At 68.0% G+C, this 21,539-nt stretch overlaps 1 protein-coding gene across 3 annotated transcripts in view; it reads left to right on the top strand.

The window, feature by feature from the left end:
• Positions 1-20,061, top strand: part of Col18a1 (collagen type XVIII alpha 1 chain) — an 89,138-nt gene extending 69,077 nt beyond the window's left edge. For 2 of the 3 annotated variants that reach the window (XM_048346080.1, XM_048346078.1), the window contains exons 16-42: positions 1,631-1,771; positions 2,235-2,297; positions 3,416-3,442; positions 3,908-3,943; positions 4,465-4,536; positions 4,783-4,818; positions 4,946-5,035; positions 6,041-6,076; positions 7,480-7,506; positions 7,714-7,776; positions 8,176-8,250; positions 9,451-9,477; positions 9,684-9,737; positions 10,075-10,149; positions 11,062-11,139; positions 11,560-11,602; positions 11,944-12,006; positions 13,383-13,426; positions 13,675-13,809; positions 14,259-14,403; positions 14,519-14,592; positions 14,905-15,036; positions 16,135-16,167; positions 16,612-16,887; positions 17,549-17,746; positions 18,107-18,222; positions 18,894-20,061. In XM_048346080.1, coding sequence (XP_048202037.1) covers positions 1,631-1,771; positions 2,235-2,297; positions 3,416-3,442; positions 3,908-3,943; positions 4,465-4,536; positions 4,783-4,818; positions 4,946-5,035; positions 6,041-6,076; positions 7,480-7,506; positions 7,714-7,776; positions 8,176-8,250; positions 9,451-9,477; positions 9,684-9,737; positions 10,075-10,149; positions 11,062-11,139; positions 11,560-11,602; positions 11,944-12,006; positions 13,383-13,426; positions 13,675-13,809; positions 14,259-14,403; positions 14,519-14,592; positions 14,905-15,036; positions 16,135-16,167; positions 16,612-16,887; positions 17,549-17,746; positions 18,107-18,222; positions 18,894-19,107 — 2,373 coding nt within the window. In that variant the 3' untranslated portion in view covers positions 19,108-20,061. The remainder of the gene's footprint in view (positions 1-1,630; positions 1,772-2,234; positions 2,298-3,415; positions 3,443-3,907; positions 3,944-4,464; positions 4,537-4,782; positions 4,819-4,945; positions 5,036-6,040; positions 6,077-7,479; positions 7,507-7,713; positions 7,777-8,175; positions 8,251-9,450; positions 9,478-9,683; positions 9,738-10,074; positions 10,150-11,061; positions 11,140-11,559; positions 11,603-11,943; positions 12,007-13,382; positions 13,427-13,674; positions 13,810-14,258; positions 14,404-14,518; positions 14,593-14,904; positions 15,037-16,134; positions 16,168-16,611; positions 16,888-17,548; positions 17,747-18,106; positions 18,223-18,893) is intronic. The other variant, XM_048346079.1, reaches the window with a different exon arrangement.
• Positions 20,062-21,539: the final 1,478 nt, after the last annotated feature.

Below are 21,539 nucleotides of genomic sequence, written 5' to 3'. Positions count from 1 at the left end.
CCCCGCTCGGGCTCGGGTCTGAGACGACAGGACTCCGCAGCCTCACCGCCGCTCCCGAGCGTGGACAGAAGTCTCCCAGGGCGCTCCGCCGAGAGCTGGGCACTTGGAGCCGCCCACGGCCTGGCCCGGTCCCCAGGGGGGCTCCCACCCGCATTTTGCTATCCTGGGGTGTGCCGTCCTGGCCCTGCACACCCATCAAAGGGGGCAAGACCGTAAGGCCGAGCGCGGAGGTTCCCAGAGCCAGCCCTCAGGCCCCGGGGCGTCCCTGCGCGCCTCACGAAGCCAGCTCTGGGGCAGCGCAGGGCAGGGCAGGGCAGGGCAGGGCAGGGCAGGGCAGGGCAGGGCAGGGCAGGGCAGGCAGGGCAGGGCAGCCCAGGGCAGGGCAGGGCAGGGCAGGCAGGGCAGCCCAGGGCAGGGCAGGGCAGGGCAGGGCAGGGCAGGGCAGGGCAGGGCAGGGCAGTGCAGGGCAGGGCAGGGCAGGGCAGGGCAGGGCAGGCAGGGCAGGGCAGGGCAGGGCAGGGCAGGGCAGGGCAGGGCAGGGCAGGGCAGGGCAGGCAGGGCAGGGCAGGGCAGGGCAGGGCAGGGCAGGGCAGGCAGGGCAGGGCAGCCCAGGGCAGGGCAGGGCAGGGCAGGCAGGGCAGCCCAGGGCAGGGCAGGGCAGGGCAGGGCAGGGCAGGGCAGGGCAGGGCAGTGCAGGGCAGGGCAGGGCAGGGCAGGGCAGGGCAGGCAGGGCAGGGCAGGGCAGGGCAGGGCAGGGCAGGGCAGGGCAGGGCAGGGCAGGGCAGGCAGGGCAGGGCAGGGCAGCGCAGGGCAGCGCAGGGCAGGGCAGGGCAGGGCAGGGCAGGGCAGGGCAGGGCAGGGCAGGGCAGGGCAGCACGCCCACCGAGAGCCCCGTGTGGAGCAGGGCTGGACTCAGGCCGACCCCCACCTTGCAGGCCAGGGAAAAACCATGGCCGGGTCTGCTTTGGTGAGGAGAGCAGGGTGAAGGGGCTGTGAGCAAAGTTGCTGGTCCCTCTCCAGGCCCCTGTCCCCCGCTCTGGTCCTCTCCAGGCCCCTGTCCCCCGCTCTGGTCCTCTCCAGGCCCCTGTCCCCCGCTCTGGTCCTCGCTAGGCCCCTGTCCCCCGCTCTGGTCCTCTCCAGGCCCCTGGCCCCCGCTCTGGTCCTCTCCAGGCCCCTGTCCCCCGCTCTGGTCCTCTCCAGGCCCCTGGCCCCCGCTCTGGTCCTCTCCAGGCCCCTGTCCCCCGCTCTGGTCCTCTCCAGGCCCCTGTCCCCCGCTCTGGTCCTCTCCAGGCCCCTGGCCCCCGCTCTGGTCCCTCTCCAGGCCCCTGTCCCCCGCTCTGGTCCTCTCCAGGCCCCTGTCCCCCGCTCTGGTCCCCTCCAGGCCCCTGTCCCCCGCTCTGGTCCAGGGACCATGGCAGCAGGTCTGTGTGCATGTGCGTCTCTCCTGGCTCTTTGTTTTCAGTGGGCCTTGCAAAGTCAGGAGAGATTCCGCTGGGTTTGCTTTGTTCTGTAGACTGTGACTTTCCTCTGAGCCTTCAGACTTGGGGCCACATCTTAAGGAAATGTATCTACTGGGTACTCGTGGCTGCCTGGGGTTCACAACAGTGACGCCATCTCTCCACCCCTGCAGGGAATCAAGGGAGACCCTGGCCCCGTGGGAGCACCTGGGGAACGCGGCTTGGCCGGGTTGCCTGGGGCAGCTGGACCTCCAGGACCTCCAGGACCTCCAGGACCCCCCGGGCCACCAGGACCAGGATTTGCCGCTGGATTTGTGCGTCTGCCCTGTTCTTGGCCCCCAAAGCCTGGGCCTGTGGCCCGTGGCTCCTCTCCCTCCTCACAAGCTGAGCGCCCCTCCGGGCAGCACCCCGTGGCGTTTCCTGTCCCTGTTCTGGCTGCCCCTCACAGCCGCACGGGCCAGGCAGGCGCTGGCCTGGCCTCGGGGATGCAGAAAGAAGGGGCCTGACGCCCCGTCGCCCGTCCCAGTGTCTGCAGCTGGGCTCCAGCCTGGCCACGGCCCGGTGCTGCCGCACACACAGACCCAGAGCACGTGAACCACAGCCAGAGCCTCGGGCTCATGCTCTCTGGGGTCACCGTCCCCCCCAGACAGCTCTGTCTACAGACAGCTCTGGCCTGGGAACCCCATGCTCTCCTGCAGCCCTCTGTGCTTGCCGGGTCCCGGGAGGGCCCTTCCTTGAAGAGGCTGAGACCAAGGAAGGGTCCTGTGTCTCCAACAGGATGACATGGAGGCCTCTGGGATGCCACCCTGGTCTACTGTGCCTGGCGCCACCGGCCCACAGGTACTGCCCGCCGTGGTGGGGGGCTCACGCCCCAGCCCACAGGGACCGCCCACCGTGGGGGGGAGGACAGGCCTGGAGTCCCCATGGCAGAGGCACCCAGGACCCACCTCGCACGGGGCCAGGAGAGCCCAGCAGAGTCACAGGGCCGCCCCCTCGGCACTACCCTCCCTCCCTGGAGTCGGGAAGGTCAGGGCCAGAACCTGGCCTTCGGGCAGCTGGCCAGCGGCAGTCACTGAGCACCGCGCAGCAGGGCTTAGCCCAAGACCTTAATTCCTTCTGTGGCTCTAATTCTGAGAAGTATTTGGCCTGAGTAGGGTTTTAGTTGGTGGGTGCCTCCACCTTTCCTGCTGGGCACCTGGCCCTGGCCGGGGCTTGGGGTTTGAGGAGATGGTTGCTCGGGCCCAGTCCAGGGCGTGACGTGGCCTCTGCTGGCCTCCCCTGGGAAGAGGCCCCCACCGACCAGCCCTGCCGACCCCAGGGGCCAGAGGGGGCTGGCCTGAATCCCGGCATCCGCTCGGCTGCTCCGGCCCACCTGCTGAGGGCACGGGGCAGAGCTCCTGTGGCACGCTGGAAAGGCTTCACTGCTGTTGTAACTCGGTGCTTTGCTTTCTCTCCCTTCATTCCTTCATTCTGTGCTTCCACCTTCTTCCCTCCCTCCCACCTCCCCTCCCTCCCTCCCTCTTCTCAGGGCAGTCTGCCTGTGTCGCCCAGGTTGGCTCTGTGCTGGGGACCCTGCCTCTCCCCTGGAGTGGGGGGCTGTGGGCGTGATCTACGCCATCGGGGGCTGGGCGCGCCTCGTCAGCCAGCCTCAGGGGCGGCCACAGAGCTGCCCGGGCAGAGGGTCGCACGGACAGTGGTTAACCTTTATCTCCTTTTTAGAAAAGTGGAATGTGGGTTTATGTTGGTGACAGACAGCCGAGCTGGCTCGTGGGGGCTCGGCCGCACCCCACGCCCACCCTCGCTGGTGGGGTTTTGTGCGGTGTGTTGGTTCCTTTATGGAAAACGGGGTTTTCTGTGGGGTCAGAGCTGGGGTGCTAAGGCCGGGCGTGTTTGCCCGTGGGCGCAGCGCGTCGTGGCTGGGCTGGCTGCTCTCATGCCCGTCTCCTCCGTCCCCACAGGGCCCGCCTGGTGTGCCAGGACTCAAGGTCAGTGAGGGGCGGCCTCGGGGCCGGGCTTTTCTGATCAGAATTAGTGCGCGTTCTGTGCAAAATACAGCGGAAGCCTGATGGGGAAAGACCACCGCTTCCACGGTCCCCTTTCCGGGGCCCTGGGCTGCGGCTGCGGCTTTCAGCCCGAGCGTGGGGCTTTGAAGGCCACATGCCCTCCGGAGCTGCCCTCGCGGCCCTGGAGACTCCAGGCTGGCCCCGCAGACCCCACCTCCACCGGGCCGGTGCCAGGCTCAGGGAAGGGGGGGACGGCCTGCCCGGCTGGGGACAGCATTTCAGAAGGCTTTGGGTCTCTGCTCAGTCGCCCTTGCCCTGGGATGGAGCCGCTCTGGGCTGCGGGAGGGAGCACCCCCCCACCCCCCCCCGGAGGGAGCACCCCCCCGCCCTCCCCCCCGCCCCCCCCGGGGATGGCACACCTCACTCACTGAGCCCTCACCCATCTAGGGGGAGCCGGGAGTGACCGGGCCTCCGGGAGCTAAGGTAAGTACCTGGCTTCAACTCGGGCAGCAAGGGGGCCCCCCAGACCAAGGCCAAAGCCCATCACCCCTGCGCCTCACGTGGGAATGCTGGGGACAGGTCGGAAGCTGCGGCCTCGTGTGGAGGCTGTGGAGGCCTCCCCCCCAGGCAGCCGCCCTCCCTCTCCCAGCCTGCCCCCTCCTCGCCGGGTCTGCCTCGTCTTCGTCCTTGACGACAGGCCTGTCTCAAGGTGGCCCCTGGGACGCCCTCCTCCAGACCCCCTTTCCCCAGCACTCTCCAGGCTCTTCCGATTGTGGCGTGGAGGGACGCAGGTTTCCCGCCGCCTTCCTCTCCCGTCGGGATGCCGGATGCCCCGCCACCAGCCGCCCCTCCTCACCCGCCACACCCCCCCAGCCCTCTCGGGCTGAGCGAGTGACCCGCAGACGCCCTGGCTGACGGCCCACACAGCTCTGGGGCCGCTTCTGGGGAGGGGGGCTCCACAGCCCTGGCCTGCACACGGACATGCGGACGTGCCTCTGTTCCAGGGAGAAGCTGGGGTGGACGGAGCCCGGGGGTTTCCTGGCCTTCCTGGCAGAGCGGGCTCAGCTGGGCCCCTGGTGAGTGACTGCGGTGGGCTGGGGGTGCCGAGGGGGGCGCCCGCGAGGAGCCCCGGCACCTAGGACCCCCTTTCCAGGTCTCTGAGCACGTGAGCCCCTCCAGTTACTCTGTGTCCCAAGAACCCCAGTGGGAGTCACCCAGGATTCCGGCACCATCCCCAGCCTGTGGCCCAGGCAGAGTAGTGCTGAGTTGCCGAATGGCTCCCAGTTCTCTTTGTGGTGAACCATTTCCTTCCTTCTCTGCAGGGACCAAAAGGAGACACAGGGAGCCAGGGAGCCAAGGTGAGTCCCGAGGCCGCAGCCGCTCCTTCACCGCGCGTCCAGGCGGACGGGAGACCCTCAGAGGCTTGGCGGGCCCTGGGGTCTGCACCGAGCAGTGAAGGGGTGGACGCACCGTGTTCTCTTCCAGGGCGAGCCAGGGAAGGACGGAGTTGGGCAGCCGGGTCTCCCAGGGCCCCCAGGGCCCCCAGGGCCCGTGGTCTACGTGTCGGATCAGGACGTAAGGACGCCGCAGAGCGGGTGCATGGCAGGGACGGTCCCTCTGCCTGGTCAGAGTTCTGTGGGGCCCCTTGGCTGTCATGACCACCAGTGCTTTCTATGGAGCCGGTGTCAGCAAATCCAGCTGAGGAGGCCCCCTCCCAGGCTCAGGGCTGCCTCGTGACACACTCACACACTGGCCGGAAGCCTGGGCCTTGGGGCACAGTTGGGGCCCCAAGAGCTGATCCGCTGTTGGGTGATGGGTGTACCGCCCCAGATGGCCGTCCCGTGGTTAGATCCCCGCTGCCCCCCGGGTTCTGGGAGGGGCGGGCGGCCCTGGGCGAAGTCAGAGCGGGGATGGGGCTCAGATCCCAGCTCCTGCTGTCTGCTGTGTGATCTCGAACACAGCGGCGTCTCGGTGCTCAGCCTCCTGGTTTTCGGGACAGAGAGCACAGAGTTTGGGAGTGAGTTGGGACTAAGGGTGAGAATGGTCCCCAGGGCCTGGCTGTCAGATTCCTCGGCATAGGCCGACTTGGAAGCAAGCAAGCGAGATGCAGGGGGTGGGGGGCAGAAGGACAGGGGGTGCTGCTGGCTGGGGTGGAGGCCCAGGGAGCGCTGGTCAGCTCTAGCCGGTAGTGGCAGCCCTGATGCTGTCACAGAAAGCCCCCCCCCCTCCCTGGGGCAGGGCTCCAGCAGGGCTTGAACAGTTCGTTTGCAAAGCTAAATTCGTCTTGTCCCTTACGGATTCTGAAGTTGAGTGTTGAGAGTGGCACCTGCCCCAAGTCCTGGGGCTGCTCACAGTGGGGCCACTGCACGGGCTAGGCCCCCAGGGGCAAGAGGACCCTAGGGGCAGGGGACCCCAGAGGCAGGGGCCTTCAGGCAAAAATAGGGAGGTGGTAGTTTTCTTTCTCTCACTTTGGATTGTTTCACTGGTCATATACCAGCCACACAGCAGGAGCTGATTTAACGCTGCAAAGGGCTTTATTTTCCTTGCTTCTTGTCTGATTTTTATTTCCTGCTGGTTTAGGGACAGCTGATAGTGGCAGGTGTGGCAGGACATGAGGTATGAGCTGCCTTGCATCTGAGAAATTTAGCAGTGATCTTCAGCAGTGGCCGTGGGCCTGGGTGGGGGACGTGGGCCTGGGTGGTGGACGTGGGTCTGGGTGGTGGACGTGGGTCTGGGTGGGGGATGTGGGCCTGGGCGGTGGACGTGGGTCTGGGTGGTGGACGTGGGTCTTGGTGGTGGACGTGGGCCTGGGCGGGGGACGTGGGTCTGGGCGGTGGACGTGGGTCTGGGCGGTGGACGTGGGTCTGGGTGGGGGACGTGGGCCTGGGTGGTGGACGTGGGCCTGGGTGGGGGACGTGGGTCTGGGTGGGAGACGTGGGTCTGGGTGGTGGACGTGGGCCTGGGTGGGGGATGTGGGCCTGGGTGGGGGACGTGGGTCTGGGTTGGGGGGTGTGGGTCTGGGTGGGGGGTGTGGGTCTGGGTGGGGGGGTGTGGGTCTGGGTGGGGGACGTGGGTCTGGGTGGGGGACGTGGGTCTGGGTGGGGGACGTGGGCCTGGGCGGCAGCCGTGGGTCTGGGCGGGGGACGTGGGTCTGGGCGGTGGACGTGGGTCTGGGCGGGGGACGTGGGTCTGGGCGGTGGACGTGGGTCTGGGCGGGGGACGTGGGTCTGGGCGGTGGACGTGGGTCTGGGCGGGGGACGTGGGTCTGGGCGGTGGACGTGGGTCTGGGCGGGGGACGTGGGTCTGGGCGGTGGACGTGGGCCTGGGTGGGGGACGTGGGCCTGGGTGGTGGACGTGGGTCTGGGTGGGAGACGTGGGTCTGGGTGGTGGACGTGGGCCTGGGTGGGGGACGTGGGCCTGGGTGGGGGACGTGGGTCTGGGTTGGGGGTGTGGGTCTGGGTGGGGGGTGTGGGTCTGGGCGGTGGACGTGGGTCTGGGTGGTGGACGTGGGTCTGGGTGGGGGATGTGGGCCTGGGCGGTGGACGTGGGTCTGGGTGGTGGACGTGGGTCTGGGTGGGGGATGTGGGCCTGGGCGGTGGACGTGGGTCTGGGCGGGGGACGTGGGTCTGGGCGGTGGACGTGGGTCTGGGCGGGGGACGTGGGTCTGGGCGGTGGACGTGGGTCTGGGCGGGGGACGTGGGTCTGGGCGGTGGACGTGGGCCTGGGTGGGGGACGTGGGCCTGGGTGGGGGACGTGGGTCTGGGCGGTGGACGTGGGCCTGGGTGGGGGACGTGGGCCTGGATGGTGGACGTGGGCCTGGGTGGGTCTGGGTGGTGGACGTGGGTCTGGGTGGGGGACGTGGGTCTGGGTGGGGGACGTGGGTCTGGGTGGTGGACGTGGGCCTGGGCGGCAGCCGTGGACCTGGGCGGCAGCCGTGGGCCTGGACAGCACCTGATTCCATCTGTCCAGTGTTCCCTTAGCCTGGTGTCCCCAGCGCTAATGCTCCCCTCCTTCCGCAGGGCCGGCACAGGCACGAGGGACTGATGGTGAGTGGCCTGCACCAGCTGTGGGTGGGGGTCCCGTTGTGCACTTGGGACCAGCGTGGGAGCTAGAGGCCTTTGTTAGAGACAAGGGCGGGGTGAGGATGAGGAGACCTCGTCTGTGATGGTGAGGGGCGGGCACATGACCAGGAGCAGCCTCAGAACCGGACGTGGGGGGCAGGCCTCCTCACTCCTGCTTGGTCTCCACTCCAGGGACCTGTTGGACTAAAGGGTGACCTGGGCTCCAAAGGCGAGCAGGGCCTCCCAGGCCCCAAGGTAAGGGACTGCTATGGCGTTCACCAGGTGCGGTCTCCCGGGCCCAGGGTAAGGGGCTAGGTGCTAGCTGCGTGGTTCCAGCAGCCAGCTGGGGGTCCGACTGTGGTCTCACTGCTGTCCAGGCCTCAGCTAGGACCAAGGTGGGTTTTTGGTGGGCAGCCCGCCTATGAGAATCTAGGAGTCGTCCCCTCTTGGGAGGCGAGCCTGGGTCCTTTGCCAAGATCAGTGATGGGTCCCCGGGTCACAGCTGCCTCTGGAAGGCTGAGGCCCTGCCTCTGTATTTCTGTTCCTGAGATGTCTGCCTGAGGCCCTGGTGGGCGGAGGAACCATGCTGCCTTAAGCCACGGCCATGCGGGGCCGTGCTGGCCCTGGCCTGACCACCTGCCCTTGCCATTCCAGGGTGAGAAGGGGGAGCCTGGCAGCCTCTACATCCCCGACAGCAGAGCCCTGGGCCTCACCCAAAAAGGTGCCAAGGTGAGGGTGCTTCTCCTTCAAGGTGGGCGTGGGGCATTGGGACTTCTGGAGAACCACGGAGACAGCACTGCATGGCTCAGCTTCCTGGAAAAGGGGCCCAGATGACGAAGCTAGGGCACTGCATGTACAGAGCTCTGGGGAGTAGTGTGCACGGGGCTCCGGGGGGCAGTGTGCACAGGGAGCAGCGTGCACAGGGAGCAGCGTGCACAGGGAGCAGCGTGCACGGGGCCCCGGGGGGGCAGCGTGCACAGGGGGCAGCGTGCATGGGGCCCTGGGGGGCAGCGTGCACAGGGAGCAGTGTGCACAGGGAGCAGCGTGCACAGGGGGCAGCGTGCATGGGCCCTGGGGGGCAGTGTGCATAGTGGGCAGCGTGCATGGGCCCCGGGGGGCAGTGTGCACAGGGAGCAGCGTGCACAGGGAGCAGCGTGCACAGGGGGCAGCGTGCATGGGCCCTGGGGGGCAGTGTGCATAGTGGGCAGCGTGCATGGGCCCCGGGGGGCAGTGTGCACAGGGAGCAGCGTGCACAGGGAGCAGCGTGCATGGGGCCCCGGGGGGGCAGCGTGCACAGGGAGCAGCGTGCACAGGGGGCAGCGTGCATGGGGCCCCGGGGGGGCAGTGTGCACAGGGAGCAGCGTGCACAGGGAGCAGCGTGCACAGGGAGCAGCGTGCACGGGGCCCCGGGGGGGCAGCGTGCACAGGGGGCAGCGTGCATGGGGCCCTGGGGGGCAGCGTGCACAGGGAGCAGTGTGCACAGGGAGCAGCGTGCACAGGGGGCAGCGTGCATGGGCCCTGGGGGGCAGTGTGCATAGTGGGCAGCGTGCATGGGCCCCGGGGGGCAGTGTGCACAGGGAGCAGCGTGCACAGGGAGCAGCGTGCACAGGGGGCAGCGTGCATGGGCCCTGGGGGGCAGTGTGCATAGTGGGCAGCGTGCATGGGCCCCGGGGGGCAGTGTGCACAGGGAGCAGCGTGCACAGGGAGCAGCGTGCACAGGGGGCAGCGTGCATGGGCCCCGGGGGGCAGCGTGCCCAGGGAGCAGCGTGCACAGGGGGCAGCATGCACAGGGCCCCGGGGGGCAGTGTGTGCGGAGCGTAGCCGTGGGCATAGCCCAGGTGGCCCTGGTCCCGTGCCTTGCCGTGATCAGCATCTTGGGGGGCAGGGGGAGCCACAGACTCACAACCATGCCTCTGGCCTTTTGTTCAGGGAGAGCCGGGCCTCCGAGGACCCCCGGTGAGTAGCTCCCCTTCCTCTGTGCCGAGGGTGTGGGTAGGGTGGGCCGGCAGGGCCCGTCAGCTCGCCTGGCCCAGGGTGGATGGGGAGGCTGGGAGAGGCCGCAGGAAGAGCTCCTCCCGGATGGGTGGGCTCCTTGGCCTCGGTCTCCGCCTCATGGGGGGTCAGCCCCCACTGCAGCCTCAGCTCAGTCCTCCTCTCTACAGGGCCCATATGGGCGACCCGGGTACAAGGGAGAGATTGGCATTCCTGGACGGCCGGTGAGGACCCAAGGCATCCGGTCGGGGCCCGGGACTCAGTGGGCGGCAGGAGGCCCAGCCACCCGGGACGGGCCTGGGGTGGGGGTCACCTGCCTTCACGCTGTCCTGACTCCGAGCTCAGCTCTCCTCCCAGTGTGGTGGAGGATTCCAGGCCACGTCCGGGAGCTGGGCCCCAGGAGGGAAGGGGTGCAGGCCTGCGGGACCCTCTGGGACACAGGCTGGAGGAGGAGTTACCACGGCAGTGTGGGAAGAGGGGAGATGATGCAGCGTGCCCCCCCCCCACTGGAGTGTTCGTTGGCCAGAGCGCAGCAGGTCTCTCCTCTTTGCCTTGCTCCAGGGTCGCCCCGGGGTGAATGGGTTGAAGGGAGAGAAGGGGGAGCCTGGAGACGCCAGACTGGGCTTTGGCTTCAGGGTGAGTGCTGGGTGCGGGCGGAAGGGGAGGGGACGGCCTTCGGCCCCGACACTCGGGGTGCACGCACGCACACGTCCCCCGAGCCCACCAGAAACAAGCCCCGTGGCTCTCCAGGGCCTGTGCCACCGTGACCCGCACGCACCGCCCTCCCTCGCCCTCTCCCAACGCCGCGCGTGGTTGGCCATGCCTCTGCTGTCTCTCGCTGCCCGCCTCAAGCAGCCACCGAGACTCCCCAACTCCCAGCCTGCTGCCCGCCGCCGGCAGGCCCCGCCCCGCCCCGCCCCGTGGCAGCGTGGTGCAGAACTCCAGCACAAACGCCCAGGCCTGCGGGAGTTCTGAAGGACAGACCCAAGGACAGGCCGCACCCGCCAAAGAGAGACGCCCGGCCTCCGGTTCTGTCCTGGGCTCGACTTTGCACAGCCTCTTAGAAGGCCGCGTTCCTCGCGGGGGGGTGGCGGTGGGCACAGGCGGGCGCGGCCCCCCGCGCGCGGCAGGGGGCTGTGAGGAGAGAGCCCCGGCCGCTCTCACTCCCCGCGGGCAGCCGTCCTGGGAATCGGCCGCGCTCACAGCCCGGCGTCCTGTGTGGCTAGTCCAGACCACGCTCCTTCCGCACGCAAGGAAATACACACAAGTCCAGCTCCACACACGCACACACAGGACGCCTCCCTGCCCCAGCTCTGCCCCGGGAGATGGCAGGAGGGACGTGCCCCCCTGCGCCTGCTGCGGCACGGTCCCCCCGTCACAAGGGGCCCACGGACCCAGCTCTGCAGGAAACCCGGGTCCAGGCTCTGCCCCAGGGCCCGGGCCAGCTCGCCGCTTCCATGGATGAGACCATCCTGCCCCTGCCCTCCGGGCCGGCCTGGCCGTGTAGACAGCCCGGCTGCTCCCTGACTGACGTCTTCCTCCCCACAGGGAACGCCGGGCCCCCCGGGCCCCCCAGGGCCCCCAGGACCCCCAGGACCTCCCGGGACGCCCATCTACGACAGCAATGTAAGTTGCCTTGCGCACTGCACAGCTCTGCCAGCCTCCCTACGCTCGGTGCTGAGAGGCCAGAGCTGCCCCTGCCCCGGCCTCCGAGTCCAGTCTGTCCCTGGGCATCTCTGGGGCACGGGTCTGTCTGGTGGCCACATCTGGCAGTGGGTAACAGGGGTTCCCTGGGGAACAAAGGCTGGGGGAGGGGCGAGGTGTGTCTGTCTGAGGCCAGCCCTGAGCTGGGAGGGAGGCCCCCATGTTACCAGCTCAGCAAGCCCAAACCCACGCTTCCTCCTACTCCGAGAGCCCGGTGGGGAGTGAGCGCATCCTTTCAGAGGGGCCTGGCCTCTCCGGGGCTCCGGAGAGGGGCAGCCCCCGTCTCTGTAGCCCAGTCCCTGCCCCGTCCCTCAGAAGACACCTCTGGACTGTTCTTTGCAGGCATTTGTGGAGCCTGGCCACCATGGGCCGAAAATAGTGCAAGGTGAGCTCTGTTGCGCACGGCACAGCAGGGGTCCTGCATGGGGTCGGGATACCAGCTCCAGGACTGACCTTCGCCTGGGGCACCTGCTCCTGAGCCCCTGGGCCGTGCCCTGCCCTCAGCCCTTCCTCCCAGCCCAGCCTCACCAGGGGCACAGGTGGCCCGGCTGCGAGGCCACAAGCTGTGACACAGCCAGGTGTGCAGCTGGAGCAGGGACAGAAATGGCCCTGCCCTGTTTGGCGTCACAGCAGTGGAGGGGTGCCCCTCCCTCCCAGAGAGCAGGGGTGCCGGGCTACAGGCCCTGCCCAGCTCCCCCTGATGGCACGGGGCCTCTCTTTCTCCAGGGGCCTTGGGGCCATCCGGACCGAAGGGTGACAAGGGAGAAGTGGGTCCCCCCGGGCCGCCAGGTGAGTGAACCCTGCCGGTCCCGATGGACAGGACGGCCCAGGTCCCTGGCGGGTACTGGGCCTTGGTGCGTGCCAGCTCCCCCTCGCCCTCCACCGGAGGGGGAAGCCCCTTCCCAGCCTCTGGAATCGGGGGCACCGGAGCCCCAGGGCCGGGGCCGTAGAGGGCTGTGGGGACAGGGGCCTGGGATATCTCTTGCCCTCCCTACCTGTTGAAGAGCTGGGCAGCTGCCACTCACACAGCCCCCTGGGGTCCAAAGGTCTCCTTCCCTCCCATGATTGGTCCCCAAGAGCAAGTGGCAGCACAGGTTGGCACAGGTCCCCCTCTGTCCAGGGACCTCGCCTTGGGCTGCCAAGGACAGGGTTGTCCAGGGGTGAGTCCCAGCCTCTCTGTTCTTTCCTGCGGACCTCTGGTTGAGGGCTCACTAACCCCCCTTCCAAGAGAGCCTGCAATCCTAGCTATGCCGGGCAGATCGGAGACTCATACCTCCAACTAACCAGCAAGATGCTGGCAGTGAGGGTGAGGCTCAAGTAGTAGAGCCCAGACTTGAGCAGAAAACGCCAGGGGAAGAGCGTGAGCCCTGGGTTCAAGCCACGGTACCAGCATAACGCAAAGCCCGAAGAGCTGAGCAGGGAGCAATGGCTCGGCTGCAACCAGAGCGTCCCCGGGCCTCCCGCGGGCACCGGGCCCGAGCTGGGCCCGGCCTCCGAGGGTTCCAAGGTGTCAGGAAACAACCCATGCTAACCAGACAGACATAGCTGGGAACCCTGGAGATCAGAAACGAGGAAAGTATGCTTACATGTATGTGACATAAGGACCAAGAAAGGCCAAGGACTAAAGTGAGTTCTCTAAAGGTGTTCGCTACACCATGCACAACAGGAGGGGCCGGGAGGAAGGGCTGAGCACGGCCCCGCGCTCCGCCATGGCTACGCCGAACTCCACGTCGCCCGCCCCTCAGACGCCGAGGACTGCCGGGCTGTGGGAGGCGGGGGGGGGGGGGGGGGGGGCGGAGGGACACGAGGCTGCTCTAGGGCAGGGCGGGGCAGGGAGGGGGCAGGGAGCAAGAGCACCGGCCGCGTCCACGAGTCGACATCAGAGTCAGGAAGGGCACCCGTCAGCTGCAGGACAGAAGGCCAACTTAGGAAACAGACGCGTTGGTGGCATTTGGGTGCATATTCCCAGCCCCCACACAAACAGCGCTGCGAAGGCTCTGCTCGTAGACACGCAGGGGGTGCCACTCACGAGGAGTCAACGTCACGAAGCGAGTGTCGGGCGTGTGCGGGGGGGTGTGCCATGAATCCTGGCACGGGAGGGGCCCTGGCGGGCGTTCCCGGCCCCCGGTTCCCAGTGACTCCCCCCCCACCCCACCCCTCCGCAGGCCAGTTTCCCTTGGACCTCCGTAACTTGGAAGCTAAGATGAAGGTGAGTGAGGGGGCCGGGCGGGGGGGAAGGGTGGCCGTCCGCGGGGCAGCCCGCACCCGGGGTGCTACCTGTGCCCTCCGTGTCGGGTGCCATCGCCTTCCCGTCCCTCCCCCAGGGGCCCTGTCCCGGGAGAGTCTGGGGAGGAAGTGGCCGGCGCCCCGCAGGGCAGCCCTGGGTCCGGGGGGACCCCGCGATGAGCGGCCTCAACACCTCTGCGGCTCTGCCTGACTCGGTCATTCCCACCACAGGGGAACAAGGGAGACCGCGGGGACCCCGGACAGAAAGGCGAGAGGGGCGAACCTGGGCCCAGCAGTGGCTTCTTCGGCTCAAGTGTGCCTGGGCCGCCCGGCCCCCCCGGCCCCCCCGGCTACCCTGGGATTCCGGTGAGCTGGGACCCCGGCCAGCTGCAGGCGTCCATGCGGCCCAGGTCCGCGCGGAGCCCGGGGCCGGTGCGGCCCGGCGGGGGACATCTGCCCAGGCCGCTGCTTTGCCCTTGGGGGGCGAGGTGGGGGGCGTGGAGCCACCCAGATGGTCACGCTGCATGGACCTCACGCGCGTCTCACGACCGCCTGCCGGTGTGCCGCTGCCTCCCCCGCCCCCGCCCCAGCCCGGGACCTGGGCCTCGGGGGGCCTCGGGGGCAGCGCTTCCTGAGGTGCTGAGGAGCACCAGGGCCCCTCTTACCCATGGCCAGGATCACACTGCCCCAGAGGAGCGGGCCCTTGCGCGGGCAAGGCAGTGACCGGAGGCCCAGGCCACCCCCACCTGGAGGCCCCAAGCAGACGCAGCCCCGCCTGGGGCTCAGGTGCAACGCCTCTGCCTTGCTGTCCATAGGGTCAAAAAGGAGCGAGCATCCCGGGCCCGCCCGGCCCGCCCGGGCCTCAGGGACCTCCCGGCGTCGGCTATGAGGGGCGCCAGGGCCCTCCTGGCCCCCCAGGCCCTCCGGGGCCCCCCTCATTTCCTGGCCCTCACAGGCATAGTAAGTCTGGGGAGTGGCTTGGGCAGAGCCCTGTCCAGGGTGCCCTGCGGGCTCCCTGCATGGCCAGGCCTCCCCTTGGCTGTTGCCCGGGCTCACCTTGGCTTCTCTCCTGCAGCCGTCAGTGTTCCAGGCCCCCCGGGCCCCCCTGGACCCCCAGGGCCCCCCGGAGCCATGGGAGCCTCCTCAGGGGTAAGACGCATTTGGGGCGTCTGGGGCGGGCGGGCACAGGGCGGTGGGTGGCCTGTCGGGAAGCTCCACGGCCACAGGGCCGGAGGCGCGCCGGGCGCACACTCTGCCCACAGCCCCCCTGCCCCCTGCCAAGGGCGGCCACACAGCTTCTTCTCCCAGCCAAACCCCTGGGAACGCTCAAGCAGCCCCACGCCGCACCCAGGCCAGGACGCCCACGTCCTGCCCACGGCTCCCCCCCCCCCCCTCACGGCGAGCCCCAGGCCGGGTGTCGGGGTGTGGGGCAGCAGCACCCACTCGGGCTTGGGACTCCAGCAGGTGAGGATCTGGGCCACCTACCAGACCATGCTGGACAGGGTGCGCGAGGTGCCCGAGGGCTGGCTCATCTTCGTGGTGGAGAGGGAAGAGCTCTACATCCGGGTCCGCGACGGGTTCCGGAAGGTCCTGGTGAGTCCTCGGGTTGACCCTTCCTCTGCGCAGAGGGGCCAACCACTGGGGCAGGACACACTGCAGGTCCAGGGTGCGGAGCCTTCTGGAAGGTTAGAGACCCCACGCAGACCCCGGCCACTACCGCCCTCGGCCTATAGCAGAAGCCAGCGTTCACTGGATTCGACTTGCCCATTTTGGCTTTTAGATTTCTTTTTTAATTAACAAACTTGTTTTCTGGGTAGTTTTTGTTTAGGAGTAAGTGAATGTGTCACACAGGCTCCAGGTCCCGGTGCTAGGCCTGGAGCCACAGTGTGTGACTACCTGAGGCCTGAGGACCCCCGCCCCGGGGGCCCGGGTCACACCGAGGAGCCCCCCCCCGGGGACCCGGGTCACACCGAGGAGCCCCCCCCCCGGGGACCCGGGTCACACCGAGGAGCCCCCCCCCGGGGGCCCGGGTCACACTGAGGAGCCCCCCCCCCGGGGGCCCGGGTCACACCGAGGAGCCCCCCCCCGGGGACCCGGGTCACACCGAGGAGCCCCTCCCCCGGGGGACCCGGGTCACACCGAGGAGCCCCCCCCCCGGGGGCCCGGGTCACACCGAGGAGCCCCCCCCGGGGGCCCGGGTCACACCGAGGAGCCCCTCCCCCCCGGGGACCCGGGTCACACCGAGGAGCCCCCCCCCAGGGGCCCGGGTCACACCGAGGAGCCCCCCCCCGGGGACCCGGGTCACACCGAGGAGCCCCCCCCCTGGGGGCCTGGGTCACACCGAGGAGCAGCTCCCCCCCGGGGGCCTGGGTCACACCGAGGAGCCCCCCCCCCGGGGGCCTGGGTCACACCGAGGAGCCCCTCCCCCCCGGGGGCCCGGGTCACACCGAGGAGCCCCCGTAGCCCCTTTGCCTGGCGAGCGCCAGGCAACCCCAGCTCTTCACTGGGGAACGGCCGCTGCCTCCGCAGACCTGACTGGTGTCTACTGGGTACCTGGTGTGGGGCACTGGGGTACAGCCAGGTCCTGCTACCGAGGCCTTACCTTGTGAAGACGGGGAGCAGGTGGGAGGCGCCTGGCCTTGGGCTGCTCTGTCTGAGCTTTCTGGAGTGAATCCTGCCCTTGCTTTCCAGCTGGAGGCCCAGACACCACTCCCACAGGGTTCGGTAAGGAGGTTTTCCCTCTGCACCATTGCCGGTGGTCGAGCGTCCTTGTTTCTGGGTCCGTGTTTGGCCCCCGGAATCCTGGAGCTGAGGGCGTGTGGCCTGAGGCTGTCCCCGCAGGGGAGAGGGCACACGTAGGCCACGGGCACTGCTGTCTCGGGAGGGCACTGCCTCTCCCCTTCCTCTGCTTCAGTCATCCACCACTCATTGGCCAAACCACCCCACGTCTGTCTTGGAGCGCCGTGTGGGCGGGTGTGGCTAGGTGGGTGGGCAAATGTCATGCGGGTAGACGGGTTAGGTGGGCAGGTGAAGGAACGGGCAGATGTACAGGTGGATGGGTAGATGGTCGGACAGATAGGCGGACAGGGCTTGTGGTCAGCGAGAGGGAGGAGGGCAACCGCATGGCCGGACAAGGAGCTCCAAGGCCCCGTGGACCCCCCCGTGCAGGGCAACGAGGTGGCCGCCCTGCAGCCTCCAGCGGTGCAGCTACAGGAGGGCAGCCTGTACACCCAGCGGGAGGCCTCCTACTCCACAGAGCGGCCCTGGCGGGCAGACGACAACCTGGCCATCCCTCCCCTCCTGCTGGACCCTCAGCCTTACCCCGGAGCCCCACGCCGCCACCACCACCACCACCACCACCACCACCACAGCGCCTACGTGCACCTCCGGCCATCCTACCCCACCAGCTCCCCTGCCCACACCCACCAGGACTTCCAGCCCGTGGTGAGTGCCGCCAGGCGGGTGCCTCCGTCCGTCCCCAGGGCTGCAGGGAGCAAGCCCTGGGCAGGGGCTCCCAGTGGGCCTTAAAAAGGTTTACAGTACCGAGACTTGAACTCGGAGCCTCACACTCACTCAGCTTGCTTGCTCTGATGGTGTTTTACCACTTGAGCCACACCTCCAGCTTTTGCTGGTTATTTTGGAGGTGCAGTTCCATGGAGTTTTCTGTCCACACTAGCCTCGAACCCTGAGATCTGGATCTCAGCCTCCCGAGTAACTAAGATCACAGGCCTGAGTCACCAGAGCCCGGCACAAGGGCACTTCGGGCTGGCCAGGGCGGTTCAGGGTGCCGCCATCTAGGCCTGCTGGAGGAAACCAGGGACAGCAGCAGACCCCGCCCGCCCTGCCCACGTTCAGTGGAAAGGGCACTGGGAGCTATCAGGAGGCTGCTGCCTGGCCGGGCTGGGTGGGGAGGGACGGGGGGGGGGGCAGGGGTGAGGGTGGGGCTGCTGCTGTGTCCCTGTGGTCTCTACTGCCTGTCAGGCCCCGACACCCCTGCACTCAGCCCTCAGACACACGGTCCCCCAGTGTGTAAGGCTGTGGCACACCCGGAGCCCCCGGGGACCTCTGTGGAGTGGCCCTTGACGGGACACGGCCTCTCCCCCAGCTCCACCTGATCGCGCTCAACAGCCCACTGCCGGGCGGCATGCGCGGCATCCGAGGGGCCGACCTCCAGTGCTTCCAGCAGGCGCGGGCCGCGGGGCTGCCCGGCACCTTCCGCGCCTTCCTGTCCTCGAAGCTGCAGGACCTGTACAGCATCGTGCGCCGCGCCGACCGGGCGTCGGTGCCCATCGTCAACCTCAAGGTGGGCGGGCGGCCGGGCGACCGCCGGGCGTGCCCATGCCTGGGGCTCCGGATCCACAGCAGGGATCAGGACACTCCAGAGCCCCTCACACCGAAACCGCATAGCTCCTTCCCGGGTGGCGAGGCCTGTCCCGGGGTGCTCCCCGCACCCCGACACAGCACCAGAGGCCACAGGCCCCACACATGTAATGCACTCACGGGAGCCGGGGTTCCAACCGCTAGGCACGCGGGACGTGGACTTGCAGAGCCCCCGGGGCAGGAGGGAGGGGCTGGGAAGGGGAGGGCCCCCCTTCGAGGGCCTCCCCGGCACGCATGCCTCTGGCCAGATGCAATCGCGGCTGAAGAGCCCCCTTCTCCGCAGGACGAAGTGCTGGCCCCCAGCTGGGATTCCCTGTTCTCCGGCTCCCAGGGCCAGCTGCAGCCCGGCACCCGCATCTTCTCTTTCGACGGCAGAGACGTTCTGCAGCACCCTGCCTGGTAGGTCCTCCAGCACGCAGTGCCGCGGCCCTGGGGAAGCCCCGAGCAGGAGGCGGCCTGCGCCCCCACCTCTCACCCACCGCCCATGCCTCCGGACTGACCCTGGAGAGTGCATGGCATGTCTAAGAACAACACGGCTCTCAGCACACGTGCACACACGTGGACCGGGTCCACGCCCACCTGACGCCCACTTCCCACCCTGTAAACAGCGGTGACTACTGGCACCGTCAGGTCAGCTTGCAGAGCCGAGACCTCGCTGCTGGCCAGGGGCCACAGCCGGCGTTCCTCCGGCTGTGGGCAGCTTGGGGAAGGGAGCGGTGTCTGGGTCCTGGTCATCTCCTGGCACGGTGAAGCCCCTGGGGAGCCACTGGGACCCTGGCAGGTAGAACCTCTTCTCGGCCAGCAGCCCGGAGTGTCTGTCGGGCACGGTGCAGGCTCAGCCTCCCCCCGGCTGGGAATGGCCGGCCCGGAGGTGAGCTGGCCCAGGCGGTGTCTTCTCTGCACCTCGCCCTCTGCAGAGGGACGCAAGGGGAGGCAAAGCCGAGGCCTCCGAGCCTCGGCCCTCTGCACCTTCGTGCTGCCCCCCAGGCCAGCGGCTGGCCTCTTCTTCCTCTGCCCCAGCAGACCCGCCTTGCAGGTCGAAGGAGGCTGACGGCCCATGCCTTTTGCAGGCCCCAGAAGAGTGTGTGGCACGGCTCAGACCCCAGTGGGCGCAGGCTGACCGAGAGCTACTGTGAGACATGGCGGACGGAGTCCGCCTCGGCCAGGGGCCAGGCGTCCTCTCTGCTGGCAGGCAAGCTGCTGGAGCAGAACGTGGCGGGCTGCCACAATGCCTACGTCGTCCTCTGTATTGAGAACAGCTTCATGACCTCCTCTTCCAAGTAGGGCTCTCCTGGCCGAGACGCCAGACGGAGAGTGGCTGAAAGGCAGGGCAGGGCAGGGCACATCTGGCCAGTCCTGCCCTATACAGTTCACATTTCATGTAATCCTCAAGAAATAAAAGGAAGCCAAAGAATATATTTTTCAAAAAGTTTAAAACAGAGAGCCTGATGCCAAGACTTCCTGTTCTCCTCGCCCCGGCACTGGCCAGCTGGTGGCATGTGGTGGGGGGGGGGGGGGTCTCCCCGCCCCAATCAAGACCTCGGCTGAGATCAGCCAGATGCCAACTCAGGACTGCCCTGAGGCCTGCAGGCTGCTCAGGCGCCTTAGGGTTAGGCGGGGGCAGGCCGCCCTGCCTGGTGCCTTTCTTTCTATGCACAAATCTCAGACCATTTGCAGGCTGGCCGCAGGCATGTGCTGTGGGTGGACAGGCCAGTCAGGCGCCGTGGGCCTTTTCTCCGGCTCACCCAGGTGCCCAGGATGGGAAACGGCCCCGCACTGGCCACGCTCCACGCTGAAGCACCGCAGAAGCCCCAGCCAGAGCATCTCCAGTGCCAGCCCATCTAGCCACCCCGACCCTGGGCGGGCAGGCACGTGACTGGCCTCATTCCATCTGCTGCTTGTCCCGGAGCCAGTCTGATGTGGGAAGCCCACCCTCAGGCTTTGTGAGGCTGGCCTCCCCAGGGACCCACAAGGTCACCTCAGAGCAGGGCCGCCCCAGCCGAGTCTGAGCAGGAACATTCTGCAGGGCCTGAGTCAGGCTGTCGCAGCACCCTGTCCCCGGGCCCAGGCCCGGCGCGCCTTTCCTGCAGTGTCTCCACAGAGCCTTGTCTGGGCCACCCTGTGCTGGGGCCGCCCAGCTGCTCCAGTCTGACAGGGATAAAGCCAGTGGGCTGGTTCTGTAACTGTGATGTGAAGCCATTTCAAAGAGGCACAAATAAAGATGGACTTTCACAGACACCTGTTTGTAAACAGCCTTCCCCATCAGGAAAGGGGCACGATTATTCAGAACGAGCCCTTGAGGGCCTATCGCTGCATTTCCCAGCTGGCGGCCTGCTGAGGAAGAGGGGTATACACAGCTGTGAAGTGTACACACAGGTGCGAACTGTGCACGCACATGTGCAGATGCCTCGGGAGCCTCCACCCTTCTGCTCTGGGTCCCCCCTGAAGGCAAGCAGGGCTCGCCAGCCAACTTCAGAGCCACAAAGATGGGCCTGCTGTTGCCCTGTCCCCGGGGCCGGGGCTGCCACACCACAGGGCTGGCTTGCTCCCCTGGAGCACCATGTCCAAGGTCCCTGCCCCTGTGGCCAGCCCAGGGCTCAGGAGCAGGGAAGCATCTGGCCTCAGCCCAGGCCTCCAGCGCAAAGGACAGGCAGGACGGGCCCTCGGAGGCAACAGGCTGGGTGGGGAGGGGTTCCTGGGAGAGGGTGCCAGAGGCCAGCCCTGCTGCACGGGGGCCACAAGTAGACAGCTGAGCAGGAGGGAGCGCGGGGCAGCAGGTTCACCTCTACCCACCATGTCCTGCTAGACCCTGGCTCCGGGGTGTGGCCACCGGCCCCTCCCCAGCAGGGCTTGGGCTTGCGCAGCTGCACACAGGGCCAATCCCACCTGTGGGGACTAACCCTTGTGGGGCCTCTTCAACCTAGGGTCCTTCAAGATGCTTACTGGGCCAAGTCAATCTTGGGGGAACTGAGGCACGACTGGCTCCAGTGCCCCCTGCTTGGCTGGGAATTCTATTTCCTGTCTTTGCTGCTGGCTCCAAGTGGCTGGCTGGTCCTTGGGCCAGCCAGGAGAGACGCTGCTCCAGGAAGGGCATTGTGGGTGTTGAGGGGTCACCTCAAGGGCACTGAGCCCTGTGGTAGGAACTTGGTTTGGGCACTTAGTGGGCACTGCAGTGGGCACACAGTTTGGCTGCAATCCTGGTCCTAGTGTCACTGGCCATGGCCCTCTGGCTGGGGTTCATGGCGTTTACCAGTTATGGTGAGAACACTTACAATCACAAATGGCTCAGGCCAGGAGCCACACTTTACTAGCACCAGCCAGGAGGCACCCCTCTGCACCCCACTCCAGGAGGACTCTCAGCTGCCACTCCACAGGACCCTCAGCTCCCTACTCCACGGGATCCCCAACTCCCTGCCCCACGGGGCCCTTAGCTCCTCACTCCACGGGACCCCCACCTCCCCAACCCACGGGGTTCCCAGCTCCCCACCCCACAGGACCTCCAGCTCCAAGCAGGGCCTGCCCACACCAGGGCGACCCTGTCCGTGTTCCACTCTGCACTTCCTGAGTGTCCAGCTCTAGGCTGCCCCAGCCCAGCACTAACCCGCTTCAGTGGGAGAACAGCGGAAGGCCTGGTCGAAGCTGAAGCCACCATTCCCTGTGATGGAAAGTGTCTGCTGCTCACCTGAGACCCGCTTCACACACGACAAGTGGGGCTC

Source organism: Perognathus longimembris, chromosome 5 (genome assembly GCF_023159225.1).
Source record: "Perognathus longimembris pacificus isolate PPM17 chromosome 5, ASM2315922v1, whole genome shotgun sequence".
NCBI classification, from domain to species: domain Eukaryota; kingdom Metazoa; phylum Chordata; class Mammalia; order Rodentia; family Heteromyidae; genus Perognathus; species Perognathus longimembris.
The sequence above is the reverse complement of the archived record's forward strand: the minus strand, read 5'-3'. Positions and strand labels throughout refer to the sequence as shown.